The 25,230-nt window shown below is 46.4% G+C and overlaps 1 protein-coding gene across 1 annotated transcript in view; it reads left to right on the top strand.

Moving 5' to 3' along the window:
- The window catches only part of EDRF1 (erythroid differentiation regulatory factor 1), a 1,512,804-nt gene that overhangs the window by 921,045 nt on the left and 566,529 nt on the right, over positions 1 to 25,230 (top strand). The window contains exon 16 of the mRNA XM_044055563.1: positions 11,611 to 11,837. Coding sequence (XP_043911498.1) covers positions 11,611 to 11,837 — 227 coding nt within the window. The remainder of the gene's footprint in view (positions 1 to 11,610; positions 11,838 to 25,230) is intronic.

Below are 25,230 nucleotides of genomic sequence, written 5' to 3'. Positions count from 1 at the left end.
CCCATTTCAAAGCCTGTGGATGTGGAGTGGAAAATGGGCAGAGAGAAGGAGAGAGAGACAAAATCCAAGCCAGAGAAATGTAAGAGGTTTCCGGATCTCCCTTCACCTGCCAAGAGTCAGCATAGGATCCGTGACTCCCCTCGGCTTCGATTGCCGAGATTTTCCCCAGAGCCTGAGGAGACACACTCTCCATATAGGGCCTCAGTTCCCCGACCCGCAAGGTTGGAGTCCATAGCCTCGTCGAGGTCCACGCAGTCATTATCAGAAGTTGACATGGATAAAATGATGAGGAGGTTCATGCGTACTCTGATCCAGATGGGGTCTTGCCAGCTCCCTCTCCCTCAGGAGGGGGAGCTCGCTTCCTTTTTTTTACACCGATCTTTCCTTCTCCGATCCTTCCACTGTTTTCAGAGTACCCGGAACCAAGGATGGCTTTAGTCGGGGTCGGCACCAATGGTACTTGCTTCCTTGATGCTGACAGCTGCCTGGAGCGTGTCGGATCCGACCAGTTCGGATCTGAGCCACTGTCTGAGGTGGAGCTTGGGTGTTGGATCCAAGGGAGCGGAACTTTTTCCATCGGCTCTGGCTTTGTCGGGCTAAGTTCCCTCCCTCGGAGCTCCGTCCACTTCGGGCCCGGCTCCGATTTTCTCGTCGGACCCGGGGAGACCGGCCTCCTTATTGGTTCCCCAGGAAGTTCGTTCTACCTTGGTGTTCGATGTGGTTGAAAGGGTAATGTTAAGTTGTCTATCTCGCCTTCATTCTTGCTGGATGGGTTCGGAGCCGACCCCGGCTCCGACTCGGCCACTCTAAAAGCTCGAGAGTTGGTTCCACCGGCTCGATGCTCCCCTTATATCTCACAATGCTAGGCGAGAGTTACCTCAGATCTCGTTTGCCGCTACAGCTTCGAGGTTGGTTTTCTACCGGTTCTTGGTAAGTGACTTTTTCTTGTGGAAATTAGTCTTTCAAAACCCCTTTAATTTTAAAATAGTTACTTAATTCCCTTAGTTTAGAGAAATTTTTATCCCCTTCTTAAAAAATTTCCGTTTTTTTCCCTCAAGAACCTTAGGTTCTTCCCTTGGGCCTACAGGCCTTTTCTCTTCCCTAGTGGAGTGTGTGTGTATTATTTTATTTTAAAATCCTAGTTAGTGTTTTTTACTATAGTTTAACTTGACAGGGTGTAACTAGTGTGTTTGTGTGTGTGTTTCTGTACACCTGTTAAGAATGTCTAAAGAAGCAAAGGTCTCCGGATTCAAGAAGTGTGATGCGTGCTGTCAGAAAATGTCTCTGACAGACGCTCACACTTCTTGTGTCTACTGTCTGGGGCCTTTGCACCTGCAGGACTCCTGTGCTGTGTGCCATGGCTTCAGCCCCAGGGTCCTGCAGGAAAGAAAAAATAAATTGATACTAAGAGGCTTACTCAAGCCAGAGGATTCCCTATCTGTTTCAACAGGGAAGCCCTCTAAGGCATCTAGGTCTTCGGCTCCGCTAACTGAGCCGAGACCTAAGCTTTCTCAACCTCTGCCTTCATCGGCTCCGGCTGGAGCCGATAAGTCTCAGTCCACAGTTTCTGTGGCCTCGGCTCGGCCGGAGCCGAGGTAGTAGAAGTTCCCGTGTCGGCTCCGACCAGACCTTCGGAGCCGACAACTAGGAAGAGGTCCAGGTCACCATCTCTTGGCTCCGTTCATTCGGCTCCAGGATCTCCCCTGCTGTCTGAACGGGCCAAAGATCTCACTCCTCTAGGTCATCGAGGCTGTCGGATCATGACCTTCAGAGGGTAGTGAGTCGACTTCTTAAGTCCGAGGCACTGGCCGAGATGCTTCAGAGCCCGACTCATCAGTCGATGCCTGCCCCGGTCCATCAACATATTCCTCCTTCGACTCTCTTGAGCTCGGAGCCGGGTCGTGTCGGAACCGAGACTGTGATAGCGTCGGAGCCGATACAATTGTCTTCGGCTCCGTCGTCGGCTCCGTTTTCTTCCTTGGAAGAATCTCGGCGCCGGACTTCCCTCGTCTGCTCGAGGGGTGAGTGGCATCGGACCCTTGTCCGACCCCTCTCCCTCTCGGTGCTTTGGCGCTGGTGAGTTCGGCTCGACATCGACCTCGAGCCATCACTGTCGGTGCCGAGGGGGGTTCTTAGCTTCTCGGAGCGGGGACCTCTGGCTCTGCCTGACAGGGGTGCATTCGAGGTCATGCGGAGTGTGTTAGAGCCTGGCTCTACTCCACAGTCGGCTCCGTCCGCCCCTCCCTCTATGGTGCCTCAGGCTAAGTCGACTCACTCCCTCATCCCGGACCGCAGAGAGCCAGCTCCTCAGGAACCCCCTGTGGGGATTTCATCCTCTTCCGAGGCCTCTCCTGATTTGGCAGAAGAGCCCCCTCGGAAGAGGAAGTGTAAGAGGAAACACATTGACTCACCTGAGTCCATCACGTCAGACACAGATTTGGATGACTCTGAGGGTTCCCCCCGTTCCCCTTCTGAAGATGTCTCATTTGCAGACATTCTGGAGATCCTGAAACAGAGGGGAAATTGGCCAGCCCTCAACCCTTCGGAGGACGAATCTGTGTATCTTGAGGTGTTCGGCTCTCGTCCTTCCACCTCCTGGGTGTCCCCCCCCTTTGACCCCCTCATGCAGGTGGTTGCTAAGAAGGCATGGATGGCTCCTGATTCAGTGGACCCCACTCCCAGGAGACCCTTCAAGTTCATAACAGCACCAGCAGACAAACAGTTCTTAACAAAAGGAGTCTCTGTGGATGCTATGGTGGTAGCTGCTGCCACCAAGAAGGAGCTAGCTGATCCTTCAGTACCTGTCCATCCACCTAACAAGGAATCTAGGTCCATGGACAGGTACGGGAAGCGGATGTTCTCGTCAGCGACATTTACCATGCGTTCGCTGAACTACCTGTGCCATTTTACTCGTCTTCAAAGGGACTTGATCAAGGAAGCGAGTGAAATGTTAAAGGACCCTACAGCTGCGGGTTTCCAAGATAAGATGAACACGCAGCTGGCTACCCTTAACTCCATAACCAACTCCTCCATGCGCCTTCTTTCTTACGCGGCTGATGGAGCGAGCAGAGCCGCAGGGACAGGTATGGCCTTACGTAGGCATGCCTGGATGCGGCTATGCAATTTTGGACCCTTCAAGACGTCTTTCACGAACTCCCCGTTTGATGGATCATCCCTCTTTGGTCCTCAAGTGAAAGAGACCTTGACTAGGTGCGAGACTGATGGCAAGACCCTTTCTGCCGTCGGAGTCCGTTTTTCTACTCCTTCCAGGCCTTACCCCAAAGGCCAGAAAGGTGGAAAGATGTGGTTCCGTAAACAATCTCAAGGGACTTCGCCTGACGACAGAGTCATTTCCCGCCAGAGGCAGAGGCGGGAATAACAATGGTAGACGCCGCCCTAGGGGCAGGGGTCCGCAGAACCAGGGCAATCGGGAAGCCTTCCTGACAAGCCCTTTCAGCATCCCTGAGGTGTTGCCCGACTGCCCATCTTCGGAGGCAGTCGGGAAAGATTGTCACTGTACCCAGAAGCCTGGCTATCCCTGACTCAAGACAAATGGGTACAGTCCATCATTTCGAAGGCTATTCTATCCCCTTTCTTCGCATTCCAAATCAGTCAGAAAAATCCCTTCCAGTGGTTCCACCCGCTCAAAGGGATGTAGCAGTTTTGCGGATTTCAAAACTGCTGGCAAAAGAGCAATTCAGCCAGTTCCAGCAGACCAGCAAGGATCCGGAATCTACTCAAGGTTCTTTTAGTTCCAAAGAAAACAGGGGACTGGAGACCAATTTTGGATCTCAGTGTCTTGAACAGATCAGTCAAGAAAACAAGATTTTGGATGGTCACGCTGCAATCCATCCTTCCCCTTTTGGGCAAAGGAAACTGGATGTGCTCTATAGACCTTCGGGATGCGTGCTATCACATAAAATGAACAGACGCTCTAGAAGATTCCTCCCCTTCAGCCTGGGAACCACTCATTTTCAGTTCAGGGCCCTGCCCTTTGGTCTCACCACTGCCCCGGTGTTTACCAAATGCATGGCAGTGGTAGCTTCTCACCTGAGACGACAAGGATTCCAGGTGTTTCCATATTTGGACGACTGGCTCCTCACAGCTCCCACCAAGCATCTCCTTCTCATGGCCAGAGATTACACTTTTCGCGTTTGTCAAAAGCTGGGTATTTCAATAAATTGCGAAAAGTCTGTTTTGTCGCCTTGTCGTACTATTACCTACATAGGCGCAAATCTAGATACAATAAACATGTCTGCAAGACTAACACATCAGAGAATATCAGACATTCACAAATTGGTATCACTCCTTTTCAACAACAACAGAATCAAAGCCAGGTTAGTTCTGAAGGTGTTGGGAATTATGGCAGCGCCATACCTCTGCTTCCATTAGCCAGATACCACATGCGGATCCTTCAATGGATGCTCTTTACTCAATGGTCATACCAGCAACTTCCAATGTCTCACACCATTATGATCACATAGCGTGCAAAAATCATCTCATGTGGTGGGTGTCTTCCCCCCAGCTCTTGTCGGGAAGACCCTTTGTTCCACCTCCTCCGGTTGCTACTCTGACAACGGATGCCTCCCTGATCGGGTGGGGGGGGCATTATCAGGGCAGGACGGTCCAAGGCACATGGCAACCAAACGAATGCCACTTGCACATAAATGTTCTGGAGATGAGAGCAGTGCTTTTAGCGTTGCAAGCCCTTCAAGACTCTCTTCCCTTGGGAGCGATTGCAATCCAGACAGACAATATGTCTGTAGTGTGGTACATCAACAAACAAGGCGGAACCAGATCATACCCCTGTGTCGAAACACTCAGACTGTGGCAATGGGCGATTTCTTCTCAGCGGTTTCTGATAGCAACGCACATCCCCGGGAAATCCAATCAAATTGCGGACAAGTTGAGCAGAGCTATACTCATGCCTCACGAGTGGTCTCTGAAAGACTCTGTAGTGAGAGAAATTTTTCTCAAGTGGGGTCAGCCTTGCTGCGATCTTTTGCTACTCCCCAAAACAGCAAGTGCAGAGAATATTTCACTCTATTCCCTTTACCAGGCCAACCCAGCAGAGACGCTAGTCCAAGTTTGGCCCGGGACTTCTGTATGCATTTCCTCCTTTCCCACTGATCTCTCAAGTAATACAGAAAGCTATCGCTCAGAAGGCCTCATTGATCCTCATTGCTCCTTACTGGCCTCGACAAGTGTGGTTCCCCTTTCTACATCGTTTTCTCTTGGAGCGACCGTGGAATCTGGACCTAGTTCCAGATCTTTTGATCCATCAGTCGGGTCAGTTTCATCGCTCCCTCCCCTCCCTGAACCTCACTGCTTGGTTCCTCCAGTTCCAACCTTAGCCAGGCTTCCTCAATTATCTCACTCTGTTAGAGATATTTTGATAGCTTCCCATAAATCTTCCACTCGAAAGATTTATTTGAGTAAGTGGAAACGCTTCACATATTGGGCTCAAGGAAAGGACATAGATCCTTTCACTGCTTCCATCCAACTAGTCCTTGATTTTCTAGCTGAACTCTTCCATGCAGGTTCATCTCCCTCTACACTTAAAGTTCAGTTGGCAGCTATTTCTAATTTTCATGTGGGTATTTCTGAATCTGCCCTAATGTCCCACAAGCTCTGCAAAGCCTTTTTGAAAGGAGTTTTTCTTCTCAGACCTCCTATAAGAAATCCTCCTTCTCCTTGGGACCTAAATTTAGTTCTTGCTTCTTTGATTCATCCCCCTTTCGAACCTGCAGTCTCCTGTTCTTTAAAATTATTATCATGGAAAACTCTTTTTCTGGTAGCTATTACATCAGCTAGAAGAGTTTCAGAGCTTCAAGCACTCAGCTGTCGTCCTCCTTATCTTTTGTTTCATAAGGACAGAGTATCCTTACGAACTAACCCGTCCTTTTTGCCTAAAGTGGTCTCGACGTCAAATCTAAATCAAAGCATTGATCTACCGGTCTTTTTTCCAGAATACTCCAATAGGTCTGAACAAAAATTACACTGCCTGGATGTTCACCGTCAATTGAGGTACTACTTGGATAGAACTAAACAGTTCAGAAAATCTGATCAGCTGTTTGTCTCCTATGCGGAGAGCAGAAAGGGACTTTCAGTTTCAAAGGTATCATTATCCAGATGGCTAACATCTTTGATTTCCCTTGTATATGAAATTAGACATCAAAAGCTGCCTGATAAACCTAAGGCTCATTCCACCAGAGCTTTGGCTACTTCTTTAGCCTTCCAAGACAGACTGCCTATCGACACCATTTGTGCAGCGGCTACTTGGGCTACTCCTCACACTTTCATTTCTCATTATAAGTTGGATTTAGCTTCTAGGCATAGAGCTAACTTTGGTTCCACTGTTCTCAGGAGTCTGTTCCGTTAGGCCACCCGGGACAAGGTGCTAGGGACGCGGTCCCATCCAGCAAGAATGAAGGCGAGATAGACAACTTAACATATAGAAGTTATGTTCTTACCATAACGTTCCATGTTAGTTGTCTTCTTCTCGCCTTCTTCTTGCGTCCCACCCTCCTTCCCCCTGGCCTGGACAGACCTAGAGGAGATGTGATTGTGACCTCTCTTTCTACCACCTCTTTCTTAGACATATGCTATTATGCATATTTCCTGGTTCAGGATGTAGGTCACCCTTCTTTCTTCCTGTTGTTAGAGGTGGACTCTGTTTTACAGTTATTCTGTTACTATTATAAGCTGGGGTTAGCTTACAAACGAGTTCTGAGGTAACTCTCGCCTAGCATTGTGGGATATAAGGGGAGCCTCGAGCCGGTGGAACCAACTCTCGAGCTTTTAGAGTGGCCGAGTCGGAGCCGAGGTCGGCTCCGAACCCATCCAGCAAGAAGAAGGCGAGAAGAAGACAACTAACATGGAACGTTATGGTAAGAACATAACTTCTATCTCTCCATTGGATCGCGACCCCTGACTATCCCCTCAGGCTCCGCCCCCACCCCCTAGGCACTTTCTACGAATCCCACCGTTTTACCAGAGGAGCAACCCATGCACGAGGAGCCCCACAGATGGTTCCCTCTGAGGAACAAGTGGCTTGCGAGTTCCCCCCGGAGAGCCCCAGCGGAGATGTGCCTCGCAAGCATATGTGTAAGAGGAGGCCCTTGGACTCCTCCAAGTCCCTCACGGAGGATACGGATTTGGATGATGGAGAAAGTTCCTCCAGGTTACCTCCTGAGGATGTCTCCTTTGGAGACATCATGGCAATCCTTCACTAACAGGGAGGTTGGTCCACCCCCAAACCTTCTTCTGATGAGTCCGTGTTCCTGTAGGCTTTTGGCACAGGCCCATCTACTTCCTGGGTGTCCCCTCCCACATATCAGTGGTGGACCTGGTCACCTCGTGGGCCTGGAAGGAGCTGGACACCGAGGAACTAATCCCCAAAAGGCCTGACAAGATCTCGAGTCCTCCTTTCAGATAGGCCAGCATGGAACAAGGGCTTTCCTGTAGACACTATGGTGGTAGCAGCAGCCACAAAGAAGGAACTTGCCCAAGAGAGTTCCTTGGTTCATCCTTGTGACCGAGAGTCGCAGATGATGGACTGCCTGGGGAAGCTTCCTTTTCTATTACGGAGCTGAACTACCTGGCCCACATCACAAGACTCCAATGCAACCTGGTCAAGGAGCTGGCAGAGTCTCCCCCTAAGTCCATGTCGCAGGAGGACAGGGACTTTTCTTTGCGAGGATGGCCACTTTGAAAGCAGTCTCCAACAAGTCTATGTGACTCCTTTCACATGCTACTGAAGGAGCGGCTAGGGCGGCTGGGTCTGGCGTGTCCATGAGGCGCAACGCCTGGCTTAGACTGTCAGTTTTCGGAAACTTTCAAGGCGTCCTTTAACAATGCCCCTTATGACTGCTCTACTCTCTTTGGTAAGACCGTCAGAGACTTTAGTCCAGAGTGAGAAGGATGGGAAGACATTGTCTGCCATCGGAATCCGCTTCTCAAACTCTCAAAGGTCCTTTTCCTGGAATCAGAGAGGGCAAAAGAAGATGTGGCTCTGGAAGTCACAGTATTCCCGGGACACTCAGGGCTCTTCTATTTCCCCCAGAGGCAGAGGTGGACAGAATGGACACCGGCCCAGAGACAAAGGGGGTCTGAGGAATTTTGGGTCTCGAGAACCGTTCTCAGACAGGCCCGGTCAGCAACCCTAAAAGGTGGTCCAACTGCTCTACTCTGAAGGCAGTTGGGGGACGACTGTCCTTGCAACTGGCGGCATGGGAGTCCGTAACATCAGACTGCAGGGTGCTTCAGATTATATCCAGAGGATACTCTATCCCCTTTGTGGTTCCTCCCAAACACCTCCCAGACGTACCACCCATGCAAAGGGAGGCAGCAGCACAGGAAATTTCCAAGCTGCTAGAAAAACAAGCCATCAAAACCACCCCCCCAGATCAGTCCGGATTGGGCTTCTACTCCAGGTTCTTTTTGGTGCCAAAGAAAATGGAGGACTTAAGGCCCATTCTGGACCTATCTACCTTGAACTTGTCAGTAGCCAAAGAAAAATTCCGGATGGTCACACTACAGTCCGTCATGCCGTACCTGAAAAAGAATGACTGGATGTGCTCGTCAGACCTCCAGGATGCTTAATATCACATAAAGATGCACAGTAGCTCCAGGAGATTCCTCCGCTTCCGGATAGGAGTCGATCATTACCAATTTCGAGCCCTACCCTTTGGTCTCACCACAGCCCCCCAGGGTGTTCACCAAAGTGATGGTAGTAGTAGCGGCTCACCTGAGGCTTCAGGGGATTCAAGTCTATCTCTACTTGGACGATTGGCTCCTCACTGCTCCCACCAGGTGTCTACTCTCTCAAACCAGGAATTATTTCTTAAACCTTGCCTTGCATTTGGGGATCACAATCAATGCATCCAAATCACTTCTAAATCCTGTCCAGGTGATGGACTGCATTGGGGCAAGAATAGATGCATTACAGTGCAAAATCTTTCTGACCTTGGAGAGAGTACAAAACCTGAGGATGCATGTCTCTCTTTTCTACCATTCTCATCTTCCATTGGTGGAATCAGTGTTGAGGGCCTTAGGGTCCATGGTGGCGACCATAACGCTTCTCCTGTGTGACCAGTTACATATGAGAATTCTACAGTGGACACTAGCTGTGCAATGGTCCCTGTTGGAACTTCCATTGTCATATCCAGTGCAACTCAGTCGAGTCTGTTGGTCGTCCCTTCTCAGGTGGATGTGTTCAGGCATTTTGGAGGGACGACCCTTGGTTCCAGCCCCTGTCCAAGCCGCAGTGACCACGGATGCCTCCCAACTCTGGTGGGGGGCATTGTTTGGGCAGGACAGTCCAAGGCCTGTAGTCCCCTGTAAAGACCAGCTTGCACATAAACGTTCTAGAAATGAGGGCGGCCCTTTTAGCGTTGCAGACCCTTCATGCCTTTTTTTCCTCTGGGAACCATTGCAATTCAGTCAGACAACATGTCATTAGTCTGATATATCACCTAAGAGGGAAGGACCAGATATTACCCCCTTTGTCGCGAGGTTATGAGAGTGTGGGAATGGGCGATCTCCACCGGTCATTTTCTCATCTCAACGCACATTCCGGGACGGTCCAACATTCTAGCGGACAGGTTGTCAGAGTATTCTGATGCCTTACGAGTGGTCTCTAAATCTTTCAGTAGTGGAGCAGATCTTCGTGGATTGGGGTCAGCCTTGCTGCGATCTCTCTGCATCTCCTTCCAACGCGAAGTGCAGCAAGTTCTTTACTCTAAACCCCCCTGCCGGGGGAGTCCCCCAGAAATGCTCTATTCCATGCTTGGCCTCCCAGTCTTCTGTATGCTTACCCTCCAATACCTCTTATTCCGAGTTTTCTACAGAAAGCTTGTCGACTGGGGAGCAAAGTGATCCTCATTGCCCCGTTTTGGCCTTGCTAGGTATGGTTTCACTTCCTTTGGTCTCACCTTCTAGCTCTGCCTTGGATCTTGGATCCCATTCAGGATCTGATTTCACACCTATCGGGGGTTCCTCATCTGAACCTGGGCAGTTTGAAGCTCACAGCTTGGCTGCTCCAGTTCCCATGATCGCTAGGACTCCTGGATTATCCTCTTCAGTTAGGTCTATTCTGGTGGCTGCTCATAAGTCTTCAACCAGGAAGGTTTATCTCAGTAAATGGAAACATTTTTCCGTTTGGGCCTCTCAGAGGAGTTTAGACCCCTTCACGGCTCCTATTTCTGCCATTCTTGATTTCTTAGATGGTATTTTTCAACAGGAAGCTAGTTTTTCTACTGTCAAGGTTCAGTTGGCTGCCATTTCTCATATTCATGTGGGTGAGAATTCTTCCTCACTAGCCTCCTCCAGACTGTGTAAAGCCCCTTTATCAAAGGTACTTTTCTGTTAACACCCTCCTGTCAAGGATCCTGTTCCTCCATGGGAACTTACTATGGTTCTTCAAGCTCTGGTCGCACTGCCTTTTGAACCCGCTGCACCCACAGATCTAAAATTCTTATCTTGGAAAACAGCTTTTCTGGTGGCTATTACCTCTGCTAAAAGGGTTTCAGAACTGCAGGTATTGTCTGTCAAAGTTCCTTATATGATTTTCCACAAAGATAGAGTTTCCCTTCGGATTAATCCATCCTTCCTTCCCAAGGTGGCATCACTAGTTAATATCAATCAAACCATCAATTTACCAGTTTTCTTTCCTAGTTTTGCTAACAAAATAGAATACACACTCTACTTGCTGGATGTTCATTGACGGTTACGATTTTATTTACACAGGACCAAAAATTTCCGTAGATCTGATCAACTGTTAGGTTTTCCCAAAAAGGGTTTATAGAAGGAAACAATCTCTAAGGTCACTATTGTTATGTGGATTTCTTCATGCATCCTTCAGGTCTATAAGGACAGAAGCATGTCTCCTCCAGGTCAGATGAAAGCTCATTCCACTAGCTCCATGGCTACTTCTGCAGCCTTCTGGTCTAGAGTCTCTCTGGATGATATTTGTTCTGCAGCTACTTGGTCCTCATCTCATACATTTATTTCTCATTATAAATTGGATTTGACTTCTCGAAGAAGAGCATCCTTTGGTTCCGCGTTGCTCCGGAATATCCTTCCATGAGGGCCACCCATGAGTTTAGTAGCTGAGGACTCTGTCCCACAGGTTGAAGACCAAATGAAGTAAACTACTTCAGATAAAGAAGTTGTGTACTTACCATAACGTTCCATCTGAGTAGTTCTACTTCATTTGTCTTCAACCGTCCCTCCCGCCTTCCCCCGGACGTTGTCATGTGAACAGCCTGCAGGCTGCAGTTATAGGTCATAAATATTTTTCAGGTTGGGTTATCAGTATAAGGATCAGCAAACCCGATCTGGGGGTTGGAATATAGGGAGGTTTATTATGGGTAAGGGGAGGAGCTTGGAACTCGGAGCAGATGCTAGTAAGATTGCCAGATCGGATCCGATACAGATAAGGTATCCCACGGGTTGAAGACAAATGAAGTAGAACTACTTTTTTGAAGTAATAGTGTTGATTTCTCCTATGTAAGCAGTGTTGTCATTCTCTTTGTATGTTGTATGTGAGCCACTTGATAGTTTTAAACTTTTGTCATTCCTAATCTGATATTTTTCTTGTATGGTTAGTCAGCAAAGGGATATCCACACTGGAGAAAGAACTATGGAAGAAAAGTTTCTCTTATTTTGAGAAGGGGATTCAGGACTTTGAGGCTATTGGTGATGCAACAAATATTGCACTATTGCTGTGCAATACAGGAAGATTAATGAGAGTTTGTGCTCAGGCACATTGTGGCATTGGGAAACATGTTAATCGAGGAGAATTTTCACATGAAGAGGCCCTCTATTATAACAAGGTATTTCATTTGTTTGTTTCTGTGGAAATGTTCTCTCCACTTTCTTTGCCAAGATAAAGGACTTTTTTTACTCTAATGAATTAGCAAATGTTTAGTTGGTAACATCCGTACTAACCACATAGTCATAAATTCTGAGTTTTCTATTTGATAATGTTAGACATTATAACGTATATGCGTTCTGTGTGGCTATAAGCAATTTACTAAATCTGTTCTTTTTGGAATCTTTGCATGTCACTGATTCTGAAACTTTGTGGGCAAAGGCAGCTGCATTATATAAACACTTGGGAAACTTGCTTCTTACCAATTTTCTTATTTAAACTAAAATTGGACTACAATAATAAAACAAACTATATACCAGCCTCTAGGTGAAACAAAGTAAAAAACAATTCCATAAATCACCAGAAACCTGAGCAACACTGGGGATTTTTAGCATTTTTTTTGTGGATTTCTGTGAAGATTTAAGTCCTTTTATATAGAGTTCCTTGTGGTACCTCATTTTCTGGTGATTTATGTGATGATAAAATTGGACTGCATCAGCACAGGTGCATTACATTAACTAAGGAATTTCTACCCCTTAGGTATACTACCTCTTATCAAATTTTCTCTGTTGAACTTGTCAAAGGAGCTGTTTTCTACTGAAGTTTAATATAAATGTTTTGCTGTTGTAACCTGATTATATTTGTACTAAGATCACATTTCTGCACTGATAAGCTGCCACTGGCTAGGTATTGGCTGACAGTGGTCCAGTGAATAAGCTTATCCACCCAATTAACAAGTAAAATAAATAAGTAAATACATCACTTCTATGTATGGGAGCATGTTCAAGGAGGAGTCACTGTAAGAGTAAATCATATCATTAGTGTTTTATACAGACTACTCTGTCTCTTGTTACATGCTGTTTTTGTTTTTTAATAAACCACTTTGTTTATAAACAACTTGGAATGTTTGATACAGACTGTGCAATCTTCATGCATGGTGCATTTAAGTCACACAAGTGACTGCAGCATTTGATACATATTTGTCCATTGTTTTTTCAGTTATAAAATTAACTCCAGTCCCTCCTGGTGTTTACATAATTTCCATTCACAATTCAATGCATTTCTTTTGCATGTATCACGGCTTCTTTCCGTATGTTCACATTTTTCTACAGTTAAAGGAATGTTACTGAATCTTTTATGTATGAAGAGTTCCTCATTCATAATTAATACTGTGTTGCAATCTTTATAACACTGCATTAACTGTTTACAATTTACAAACAACTTGGAATATTCAGTTTGGTTTATGCAGTCCTCACGTATGGTGTACTTGAAACAAATACCATTGACTGAGACATTTGATTCTTAATTGTTCATTGTTTCTTTACTTGTACAGTTAGCTCTAGTCCATCCGGATAGTTACATTATTTTCTTTCATACTTCATTACATTTGTTTTGCACTTACTACTATTTTTTAAAGCAGTCATGTTTCATATTTGTTTCCATGTATTTACATTGCCATTTCATACAACTGCTTATCTGTTAAGATTTTGATATAAAGTACACGAAGATCTCTCCTTCATAATTAATAGTTCATAAGTTTTTAGGCACTTACTAGACTGTGGAGGCTTTTAAGAAGCCTAGTCTTATATTCCCATGATAGTGTTTTGGCCCTTGTGTTTTATTCATGAGTAACCCAAAAGCCGGCAGAACAAGAGTATGCTGCGACATTTACTTGTTGCCCTTATCCATGAAGGACACTGGTGCTAAACTGAGGGTGAATTTGCAGTTTCTCATCCATTCATCCAAGTTACATTTGTTTAGAGTAAGAAGAGCACTTTGCTTTATATGGAGTTGAAAACAGTTCCACAGAAGTGGTATTCTTTGCGATACATACCTGCCCCTCCACATGACTTGTTTATGTTTCAAAAGAGATTGAGATCCCTTGAGTAGGTGTTCATACTACCACTGGATTTGTGCAAATGTTATAGGTTAGAAAGGATAGGGTCTTTTAAGGCTCTGTATGCAAGCCATTTGTCTACTCTGTCTGATACTGTGAAGAGGGACAAGGCTTTGAGAGGGTCTGCATATTTTTTTATTATTTAGCTTCTTGATTTTTTTAGTGAGAATGTGTTTCGGTCTTTCTAGTTATGACAAGTGTTTTCATACCAAAAGGGGCATTATACCCAATGATCAGCCTAATGAGAGCCAAGTACAGTGGAATGTTTGCATCCTTTGACGTGGGTGCCATGCCTTTAGATATAAGCTGTGCAATGAAAAAGGACTTCCTTTTAATAGTGATCAAAGAACAGTTCATTGTCTACATAGGTTCTATTCCTTAACTACAGGATCAACTGTCATGGGGTATTGTTAATTTAATAGTTACAAGGGAAGTCATAGCATTTAGCTTTAGTCCATAGTTTTGACACTACCTATTTATTTGGAAAGGACTTCTTGAAGGATCTTGGAGTCCTCTGGGGGGTTAATGATGACACCAAGTATACAATCCTCTCCCAACTTGGTTAGTCATAAAACATTTGCTTTGACCTCTGAGAAATAATTGCCAAAGAGGAGTAATTCTATTAATCCTTTGCTCCTTTCAATTCAAACCATACCTGAATTACAGAAATTTGAATGCTTTCATAAATAAAAATCTTTCAGGCAGTTACTCTGAAAGCTGCATTTCTGCACTGGACCAAGATTTGTGCATGTTTACTGAAGGTATGGAAGATGCTTATTTTTGTATTCCAGTGAGACTGTCTTACAGTAAATATCTCCAGTTTTGAATAGTGCATCACCATTTAGTTTTATCTCTGCCATTTGAACTATCCACATACCCCAGAGTATTCACCAAATGTTTAACTTGGGCATGTTTGATAGCACCAGACACAGAAGCTGTTGACTCATCACAGTGAACAGTTTTGCTCCTCCATTGTCTGGAAATGACAGTGAATTGCAAAAAGTCTGCTCTGAATCCCTCAACATCAGTGCTTTTTTTCTAGGGGCAGTCACAGACTCAGTTGTAATAACAGTTTCTGTTACAAATGGAAATTCATATGTCCTAAATGACTTTGCTTAGCAACAGGAGTTCACAGTTAGACAGCTCCCAGAAGCTGTGAGGTATGTCACCTTGTATCCTTTTATAATACCTCAGGTCAGGCTGTATATGAGGAGTGCAAGATGGCTTCTCAAAAACCTATGATCTGATGTCAGTCTTCGTTCATTCTTGACGTATGGAACTCTGTTCCAGTCTTTGGAACCGGCTCAGCCGTTCTACAGCTCGCGTCAGCCCAAAACCTCTTGAGCTAAGACTCTACCCACAATGCTCCTGTCTCCATTACCCTAGATCTCGTTTGCAGCTCTGTCAGCAAGACGTGTCAGCCATTGCTCTCAGCCAAGTCTTTAAACATTTTCCTTATTAAGCTATTTCCTTGTATTTTTTTTCTATAGATAGATATATATTTCTATATTATACCTTATAATTTTTCAGTTGCGAGTGTTCAATTACTCTACCCCTTGCCTCTGGTAATCTCAGTTACCATTGTTGGTAACCCCTCTCCTGCCCTTCTTACCATTTGTGGTAGTTCTTAGTACCATCGTTGATACTTTCCTTCTCTCTCTTTTCTCTCGCCTTTTGGTATTTCTCCACTACCATAGTTAGTAGACCTTCCTTCTATCATTGGTGTGTTTAGCATGTTTCCGTTGTATGCTAATTATTAAAATGGTGGAAAAGCATAAAGGCACTTCTGGATTTAAACAGTTCCAAGAGTGTGGTGTTTTTATTGTCTAGGAGCTTCACATTTCGATCAAAGTTATGACATCTGCCAGGCCTTTAGTAACCGGGCCTTGATCAAGCATCAGAATAAGCTCATTTTGAAGGGCTTGTTAAAAACTACCTTTAGTAAAGCTTTTTTCAGATCTGATCTCAAATCAGACCTTGTCAAAAAAGAGCCACTCTGTACCTGCATCTCCCACAGCACTAGTGGCACAAAAACATAAGGCTACGGTTCTGACTACCTCCACAGAACCAAAATCAAAGGTACTGAACTTCAACTTAAAGAATCCTCGGCACCTAATACTGCCACTATGGTGCCTTTGGCACCAGCATTGGCACCGTGTTCTTTATTTTCTGGCTTGGTGCTGACTTCTCCAACTGTGCCTCGACAGGCTCTGCCCACCCCCTCGGTGCTGAAACCAGACCCAAATCTTTTTTCCCAGGATGAGGTATTCACCTTCCATAGACCCTTTTGTGAGCCAGTTGCTCAGTCCCATTCAGGATTCTCCAGTCGATCCTCCAGGAGTCTGTTCTGACGTAGACATCAGGAGATTGATGGATCAGCTGTTGGGGGCAAGAGGTACTCTGGCCCATTCTCAGGCTCCTCTCCATCCTGAAGTTTGGGTATCTTCTCCAAGAACTCCTCCTTTGTCTTCCACTTTGACTTCCACTGGAGCTTCAGAGTCCATCAATTTGATCCCCCCAGTACCAGCTGTTCCAGTGCCATTAAGTGTCCCTACCTTTGCACCGGATGTTGCTCTGACTTGTTCAGTTCCATCCTCAGAACTAACAGGGTCTCGAGGCTGAGACTCCACTGCTGATTCTGGGGGTTTTGGATCTGCTCCTGTTTTTTTGTACAGGGCCAACATTGGCTCTCGGGACCTTGTCGGTTGTGGGTTCTTCCCCAACTCCTACTTTGGGGGCCGCACTCTTGGAGCTGGGTGTGACCCCGGTTCTGCAGTCCCACTCCTCCTCAGGGATCCTGCCTTCCAGGTTATGGAGAGGGCTGTAACCTCTGCAGGCTCTCAGCTGGTTCCTCCTGCATCAAAGTGTCATGTTACCATATCTTCTGGTCCAGAGCTGATACCAATTTCCACATCAGGACAGCAAGCACAGATGCTTTGTTACCCCTGCATAGGGCCCCTCTTCTTCGAAGTCTTCCTCAGAGATCCTCACTGGTGAACCCCCCCCCCCCCCCATAAGATGATGTGCAAGAGGAAGCACCTAGATTCCTGAGAAGAATCTGTCACTGAGGACACGGATTTTGGTGAAGGGGAAAGTTTGCCCCGGTCACCTCCTAGAGATCCTCAGAGGGGTAACTGGAAGCCCCAAGACCCGACCTCAGAGGAATCTGTGTAAATGCAAGTGTTCAGTGCTTGACCATCTACTTCCTGGGTGACCCAACCCACTGACTATCTTAAGCTGATCGAGCAGCTGCCTTGGAAGGCCCCTGACTCCGTAGAGCTTATTCCCCGGAGACCGGACAAAATTTTATCACCTCCTGAAGACCACCAACATTGGGCCAAGGGTTTAGCAGTAGATGCCATGGTTGGTGGTGGTGGCTGTCACCAAGAACAAACTTGCCGATGAGAGTTCTACTGTCCACCCTCCTAGCTGGGAGTCTAGGACAATGGACAGATTTGGAAAGTGGGTCTACACTTCATCGATTTTCGCACTCAGGTCCTTGAACTTCATGGCACATTTTACTAGACTTCAGAAAGATTTGATTACGGAGTTATCAGATACTGTCGCAGGAGCAGTGTCTGACAAAGTGCAGGACAAGGTTACCTCTCAGCTAGCCAGTCTGGAGTCTATATTGAACTCGTCCATGAGGCTCATTGCACATGCAGCTGAAGGGATGCCCAGAGCAGTGGGTTCCAGCATTGCCATAAGGCACCATGCCTGGATGCATTTGTGGAGCCGTTCGAGTCTTCCTTCATCAATGCTCCTTTTGATGGGTCATCGTTGATGTCCTCCTATTCCTATGTTGCAGTATTCTAGTTGTGGGAGTTCCTGCCCTCAGGCAACTCGTACATAGGCTCCTGCACAAAAGCTTCAGCTTGGCTGTTGCAGCTGCATGGGACGTCACATATAAGGCCATAAACCAGGGGCCTTAAATGTGACCTCTCCATGTACAATCCTCAAACATTTTCAGCCGCAGACAACCAACGCATCGTGTTTGCTCATTTTCATCAAATGTCTCAGTAAAGCTAAGTAACCCATTGGGTTTTTTAATTTTTCTTATCCGATTGTCATTGGTTAGACTTGGTTTGTTGTAGCAATTTATAGCCGATGTCAGGTAAAAAGGGTAAATGCCAATGGAGGCACCAGATACCCCATAAAGACACCCATGATAGGTGTGAAGTGAAGTTGTTCACTCTCGCTGTTCATTCTTACACATGTGTTCGGAGCCGATCCATCAGCTCCATGTTGGCCACTTTCACAAGCTCAAGGTTTTAGAGTAGCTCGAGGCCCAGTCCCTATCCCATAATGCTCTCTGTATCACCTCAGATGTAGTTTGCCGCTGCAACAGATCGGAGGTCAAGAGAGAGCTCGGGCTAGTATTTCTTGCTTTTCTTAACATCTTGATAACTAAATTTTTGCAATCTTCTCTAAATAGTGTTTTTGGCTAGTTAGCCTTAGTTTTGTGTTTAGGCTTTGTCCTTGCCTTTTTTGACGAGAATTTTCGTCTTTCAAGAGCAGCTGCTCTTAGGCCTGTTGGCTGTGTTTTTGTTGTTTGTTAACAGTGTTTTCCCTATCCTGCTATAACTTATGAAAGTCGAGACTTTAGAAACTTAGTTAAATTGTGGTTAGAGTGATGTGATATATATATATATATATATATATATATATATATATATATATATATATATATATATATATTAGTACTGTAGATTTCTGCTTAGCGTTTGCTGTGTGTGTGCTTTATTAGCTGTTATTAGATTGGACCTTTTCTTGTGGGGTTTGCATAGCTTTATATAGATTTGCTGTTCTGGTTGGTGCATATAATTTTTTTGCTTTTGATATGGCTGATCAGAAAGAGAAACAAAAGTCCGGTTTTAAAAAATGCCCTAAGTGTGGGCAGAAAATGTCAATAACTGACTTGCATGTCAGTTGTGTTTACTGTTTGGGGGCAGTCCATCTCCAGGAGGATTGCTCCATTTGCCACTCTTTTAGCAGCAGGGTGTTACTAGAGCGCAGAAGAAAACTGGTGGACAGGGGTTTGCTGAAACCAGATTTCCACATGTCTTTGGACAAGGCTGACCAGGCTTCCAAGTCATCGAAGGGGTTGAAGTCCTCTAAAGCTTCGTTGGAGCCTAAGTCATTGGCTCCAAGCCTTGCTGTTAAGGTGCGGTCGCCAGCTCCGCAGTCTTCAGAGCTGAGCACCGAGCCGATGTTTCGGAGCCGGTCTCCGAAACCTTGGTCACCCATTTTGCAGTCGGTGGCCTCTTCTATACCTTCGACTTGTGCTTCGAGAACCCTCTCCGATGCAGACCGAGTGATGCAGAGGCTTCTCGAGAACCCGGCACTAGCCAAATTATTGTTGGCTTCGACCCAATGGGTTTGTGCTGAAGACCATTTTACCTGCTGTGTCTACTCCTCCTCCGAGCCGAGCCAGGCCTTTGGGGCCGGGGGATGGGGAACTGATGACTGTGGACCCTTCGGAGCCAGGGCCTGTCCCAGTGCTATCGGCTCAGTCAATTCAGACTACTTTGGTGCCGTTAGAGGACTCTGGAAGCCGACACACACTGGTCGGCTCTGGGGAGGGTGGGGGGGAGTCGAACTGATGTGTCTGTTCCGACCCTTCTTCTCAGAGCTTTGCCGTGGATGAGCTCGGCTCCTTCTTCTGGGTCAGAGCCCACTGTGTCAGCGCCGGGGAGGTTGCCTTCTTCTTCGGAACAGTTTGCTTCCTCACGTCAGAGCAGTGGAGCCTTCGATGCTATGAGGAGGGTTATGTCTTCCAAGACTCCATCATCAGGGACTTCCTCCTCCTCCTCCCCTAAAGTGCCACTTTCTGCCTCTACATCACAGGTCCCTGTAAAAAGTGTCAAGACCCAGAGCCTTAGCTAGCCCCATTAGGTGACCCATGTTCTACTGAGACCTCACCGGAAGCCCCCACTGATGAGGTTCCCAGAAAGAAGCTTTGCAAGAGGAGGCATTTGGACTCTCTGCAGGAGTCTATTACATCAGACACAGATTTAGAGGAGTCAGAAGGGTCCCCACAGTCCCCCTTGGAGGATACCTCCTTTTCTGATATCCTTGAAGTCCTTAAGCAGAGGTGTGACTGACAGCCCTACTGATGATGAGTTGGTGGTCTTGAAGGCCTTTGAGTCTCAACCTTCCACCTCCTGGGTGACTCCGCCCTTCAATGAACTAATGGAATTGGTTGCTCGAAGGGTGTGGGAGTCACCTGATACTCTGGAACCTGTCCCTCAAAGGCCCAACAAATTTATTAAGTCACCCCAAGGCAAAATGTTCTCAACCAAAGGAGTGCCGGTTGATGCCATGGTGGTGGTGGCGGCGACCACCAAGAAAGAGATGTCTGAAACCTCTTCTACTGTCCATCCTCTGGATGGTCTGGCCATTTTGATATGATAGTACGCATCCTTGAGATCTATAGAGCACATCCAGTCACCCGTTCCTAGGACTATGGACAGTTATGGGAAACGCATGTTTTGTTCTGCAACTTTTGCTATGCAATCGCTCAACTACTTAACCCATTTTACCCATCTTCAGAGAGATCTCCTAAAAGAGCTTGGAGATACTCTGCAGGACAGTACAGATGGAGGTGTCTCTGATAAGGTGACGGCCCAGCTTAATACCCTTAATTCCATGGTTAACTCGTCCATGTGGCTCATTTCTTATGCAGCCGATGGTTCGAGTCAGGTAGCTGGTTCAGCAATAGCTCTTCAGAGACATTCCTGGATGCACTTATGCTCCTTTGCGGAAGCCTTCAAGTCTTCCTTCGTTAATGCCCCATTTGATGGCTCATCCCTTTTTGGGCGTAAAGTGAAGGAGACCCTCACTAGGTGTGAGCAAGATGGAAAGACTTTATCTGCCGTAGGAGTCCGTTTTTCCACCTGTACTAGACCGTACCCTGAAGGGCAAAAGGGTGGAAAAATGTGGTTCCAGAAGTCCCAAGGAGCTTTTCAGAGCACACGTAGTGAACCCCTCCTCCAGAGGCAGAGGAGTGGGTAATAATGGAAGATGCCACCCAGGCGGCAGAGGGGGTCTGCAAAACTAGGACGACAGGGATCAGTTCTTTGGCAAGCCCTACCAGCACTCCTTAAAGGAGGCCAGACTGTCCTACTCTGGAGGCAGTCGAGGGTCGCTTGTCTTTGTATCCAGATGCCTGGCTAGAAATTACAAAAGATTCTTGGGTACAAAGCATTGTTACCAGAGGTTATATCATCCTTTTCTCAGAACCCCCACCTGTTCGAAGGAAAATCCCTGACGTTCCACCCAGTCTCAAGGATCAAGCAGCCATAGAAATCCAAAGGGTGCAGGAAAAGTCATCCAGCCAGTCCCAGCAGACTAAATAGGATCTGGGACCTACTCCAGATTCTTTTTAGTTCCAAAGAAAACAGGGGACTGGAGGCCCATCTTGGACCTCAGCAAACTCAACACCTTAAAGAAGGAGAAGTTCCAGATGGTCATACTTCAATCGATTCTTCCATTCCTAGGAACGGGTGATTGGATGTGCTCTATAGATCTCAAGGATGCGTACTATCATATCAAAATGGCCAGACCATCCAGAGATCACTTGCGTTTCCATCTAGGAGCCAGTCACTACCAGTTCCAAGCACTGCCCTTTGGTCTCTCAACAGCTCCCAGAGTGTTTACCAAATGCATGGCAATGATTATGGCTCACCTGAGGTATCTAGAATTCCGAGTATTTCCATATCTGAACAACTGTCTCCTTACCGCCACCTCCAGGCATCAACTAATTCTATCCAGGGATTACACTCCCAATCTGTGCTCTGTTAGGAATAACTATACATTTCGACAAGTCTGTGTTGTCACCATTGCAGCGTGTCTCCTTTATCGGAGCAGACTTAGACACCACCGCCGCCATGGTAAAATTGACACTGGATAGAATAGTCACTCTTCGAAAATGGGTATCTGACATTCTGAAGAGGAAAAAAGTATCAGCCTCTCAAGTGTTGAAACTACTAGGTACCATGGCAGCAATGCTCATAGCAGTTCCTCTGGGGCGTATGCACATGAGAATACTTCAGTGGTTGCTTTTCACCCAGTGGTCTTACCAACAACTTCCGATGTCATTCTTGATAATGATTACAGATTCTTGTAGAAAGGATCTTCTTTCGTGGTTGACCAGCCATCAGGTGACAGTAGAGCATCCATTTTTTCTTCCCCTGCCATCAGCCACGGTGACCATTGACTCTTCTCTGATAGGGAGGGGGTGGTGCTTTTTCAGGGAAGAACAGCCCAAGGCACCTGATCAGAGACAGTCACAGTTGCACATCAATGTCCTGAAGTTGAGAGCGGTGCTTTTGGCATTGCAGTACTTCCACGACTCTCTACCGCTGGGGACGATTGCGATCCAGACCGACAACATGTCTGTGGTCTGGTACATCAACAAACAAGGGGGAACCAAGGCATACCCCTTATGTCGAGAGACATTGAGAATTTGGCAGTGGGCTGTATCCACCGGGTGCTTTCTGATAGCAACACACATCCTGGGGAAATCCAATGTGATAATGAACAAACTAAGCGGAGCCATTCTGATGCTGCATGAGTGGTCCCTCAAAGATGAGGTTGCAGAGATGATTTTCCGCAGATGGAGCCAGCCTTGCTGCGACCTGTTTGCATCCCCTATGGATGCCAAATGCAGAAGCTACTTTGTCCTGAATATCCCCCACCAGGTGACAGCCCAAGGTACTCAATTCGCTCATACACTATTGGCCCCCGGGACTCCTATATGCCTTTCCACCAACAGCCCTGATTCCGAAATTCTTACAGAAAGCCAAAGTGTTGGGGAGGACTGTAATTTTAATAGCCCCATTTTGGCCTCTGCAGATTTGGTTTCCCTTCCTTTGCCTCTACCAACTGGAGGAACCTTGGATTCTGGACCCAGTCAGATCTACTGACACATTCATCAGGGGGCCCTTCATCCCTCTCTTCATTCCCTCAGATTGACAGCTTGGCTGCTCAGATTCCCAACTTAGCCAGGTCACACAATTTTTCCTCGGAGGTACAGCATATTCTTGTATCTTCTCATAGAGCTTCCACTAGAAAGTTGTACGCCAGCAAATGGAAGCAATTTGCTTTTTGGGCTTCTCAGAATAATATTTACCCTTACATTGCCTCAGTTGCTAGCATTCTGGAATTCCTAACTAAGCTTTTTCATGAAGGTGCTGCAGCTGCCACTATAAGAGTTCGATTGGCTGCAATTTCGAATTTCCACCTCAGATCTGAAGGTTCTAACCCAATGTCTCACAGACTATGTAGGACCTTCTTAAAGGGTACTATACATCTTAGACCACCTGTTAGACAACCTTTTACTCCCTGGAATCTGAATTTTGTATGGTCACAGAGTATTCTTCCTCCCTTTGAGCCTGCATCATCCTACCATGAAAAATTTCTCTCTTAGAAAACAATTTTCTTGGTAGCCATTACCTCAGCGCATAGAGTGTCTGAACTTCAGACTCTATCAGTCCCCCATATTTGCTGTTTCATCCCGACAGAGTGCCACTGAGGGCTAACCCTTCCTTCCTTCCAAAGGTGTGTTCCGAAACTAACCTGAATCAAACTATTGAACTCCCAACTTTCTTCAGTAACCATTCTAACAAGTTGGAGTATATTTTGCATAAGCTTGATGGTCACAGGCAATTAAGATTCTATTTGGACAGAACAAAGGAATTTAGAAAATCAGAACAACGCTTTGTTTCTCATGCTGACACTAAGAAAGGGCTACCAGTATCCAAAGTTACTCTTTCCAAATGGTTAACTGACTGCATAAAATTTACATATTCCTCAGTGAATCAACCATTAGAACATGGCATGAAAGCACATTCCACTAGGGCTGTTACTACTTCCTCAGCTTGTGCAGCTAGGCTGCCTTTGGACTCTATACGTGCAGCTGCCACTTGGTCTAAGCCGCATACCTTCATCATGCATTACAAAGTAGATAAGGGCATCCAGGGACAGGGCTTCCTTTGGTTCCACTGTCCATAGGAATATACTCCCGTGAGCAACCCAGGATTAGGGTGCTTGGAATGCTACCCATGTGTAAGAATGAACGGCGAGATTGAACATCTTCACATAAAGAAGATATGTACTTACCATAACGTTCCTTGTGAGTTGTTCATCTCACCTTCATTCTTACATTCCCACCTGCCTTCCCCTCCAGGTTTCTTGAAGAACGAGTAAGACTTGCGGCCTGGTGAGTCTTGTTCTAGGTTTCTTACTCCGGCTGGAGTGCCTTTTATGTGTCATGTTTTTACATGCTGGGATCAGCAAACTAGATCTGAGGTGAGACAAACAGCATTGTGGGATAGGGACTTGGCCTCGAGATACTCTAAAACCTTGAGCTTGTGAAAGCAGCCGACTCAGAACCTATGGATCAGCTCCGAACCCATGTGTAAGAATGAAGGCGAGATGAACAACTCAAATGGAATGTTATGGTAAGTACATAACATTTTTTTTTTTTGCTTAGGCCGGGAGCACGCATTCCGCTTGCTCCATTTGTCATTCGTTGGTGCCGAATACCCTACACGGCCATCTGGCTGCACTAAACCTCTACTTAGAAAACCAGTGCCTTAAGCGATTAGCCCTAAGAATAGATCTCGCCTCAGAGGCCGCATCAGAACCTCCACGTAAGAAGCCCAAGTTTCCTAGGCCTTCTTTGCCTGACGGACGCCCTTCCAGCTGCTGATTTAAGAGCTGAGGGTTGCCCAGTGGATCCGTCAACTTCAGTGACGACCTTTGGGGAATCAGTTGCTCAGCCGATGACCGGCATGTCCACGGAACCTACCCAGACACTGACTACTGTCGAGGTCGAAGAGGAACCAGATTCTGTGGTATCTGCAACCGGGATCCAGACTTCTGATATGGTTCCTACTAAACCTGATTCCAGGCTGGTTCCAAAGTCCACCCTGGCTAAAATGAAACAGAAAACCATGCATGCCTCCTCCACTGCAGAAGGCCTACTGGATTGGCAGTCCTTCACTTCTTCCCTGATGTAGGCCTTCAGCCTCCTCCCCTACTACTCTACCTTTGCTCCGCCCTAGGCCTGCTTCAACCTCTTCCCTTTTCCCCCATGACATCTCAGGTTAGTGAAGAAGAGCATGATACTTCCTTTTCCCCCATGACATCTCAGGTTAGGGAAGAAGAGCATGATACTTCCTTTTCCTCCTCAGAGGACTCCATATCTTACACACCTCAAATTGCATCTCCCAGGAGTATTATTCTCCTGATGAATCTATTGAGGGGGATTCTCCCCCTGAAGATATTACTTTTGGCGAAGCCATCACCAAGATGAAAGACTATTTCAAATGGGATACCTCACAAATGACTGACACCCAAAATGAGGTATTTTGAACTTCAAGTTGAATCCCCCTCCCCTTCTGCTCTTCCTCCAGTTCTGCCTGCATACTTGGATGCCTTTAATTTTGCATCT

This window comes from Protopterus annectens, chromosome 14.part0 (genome assembly GCF_019279795.1).
Source record: "Protopterus annectens isolate FY-2018-M chromosome 14.part0, PAN1.0, whole genome shotgun sequence".
Taxonomy (NCBI): Eukaryota; Metazoa; Chordata; order Ceratodontiformes; family Protopteridae; genus Protopterus; species Protopterus annectens.
Note: the sequence above shows the minus strand (reverse complement) of the source record. Positions and strands in the feature narration are given on the sequence as shown.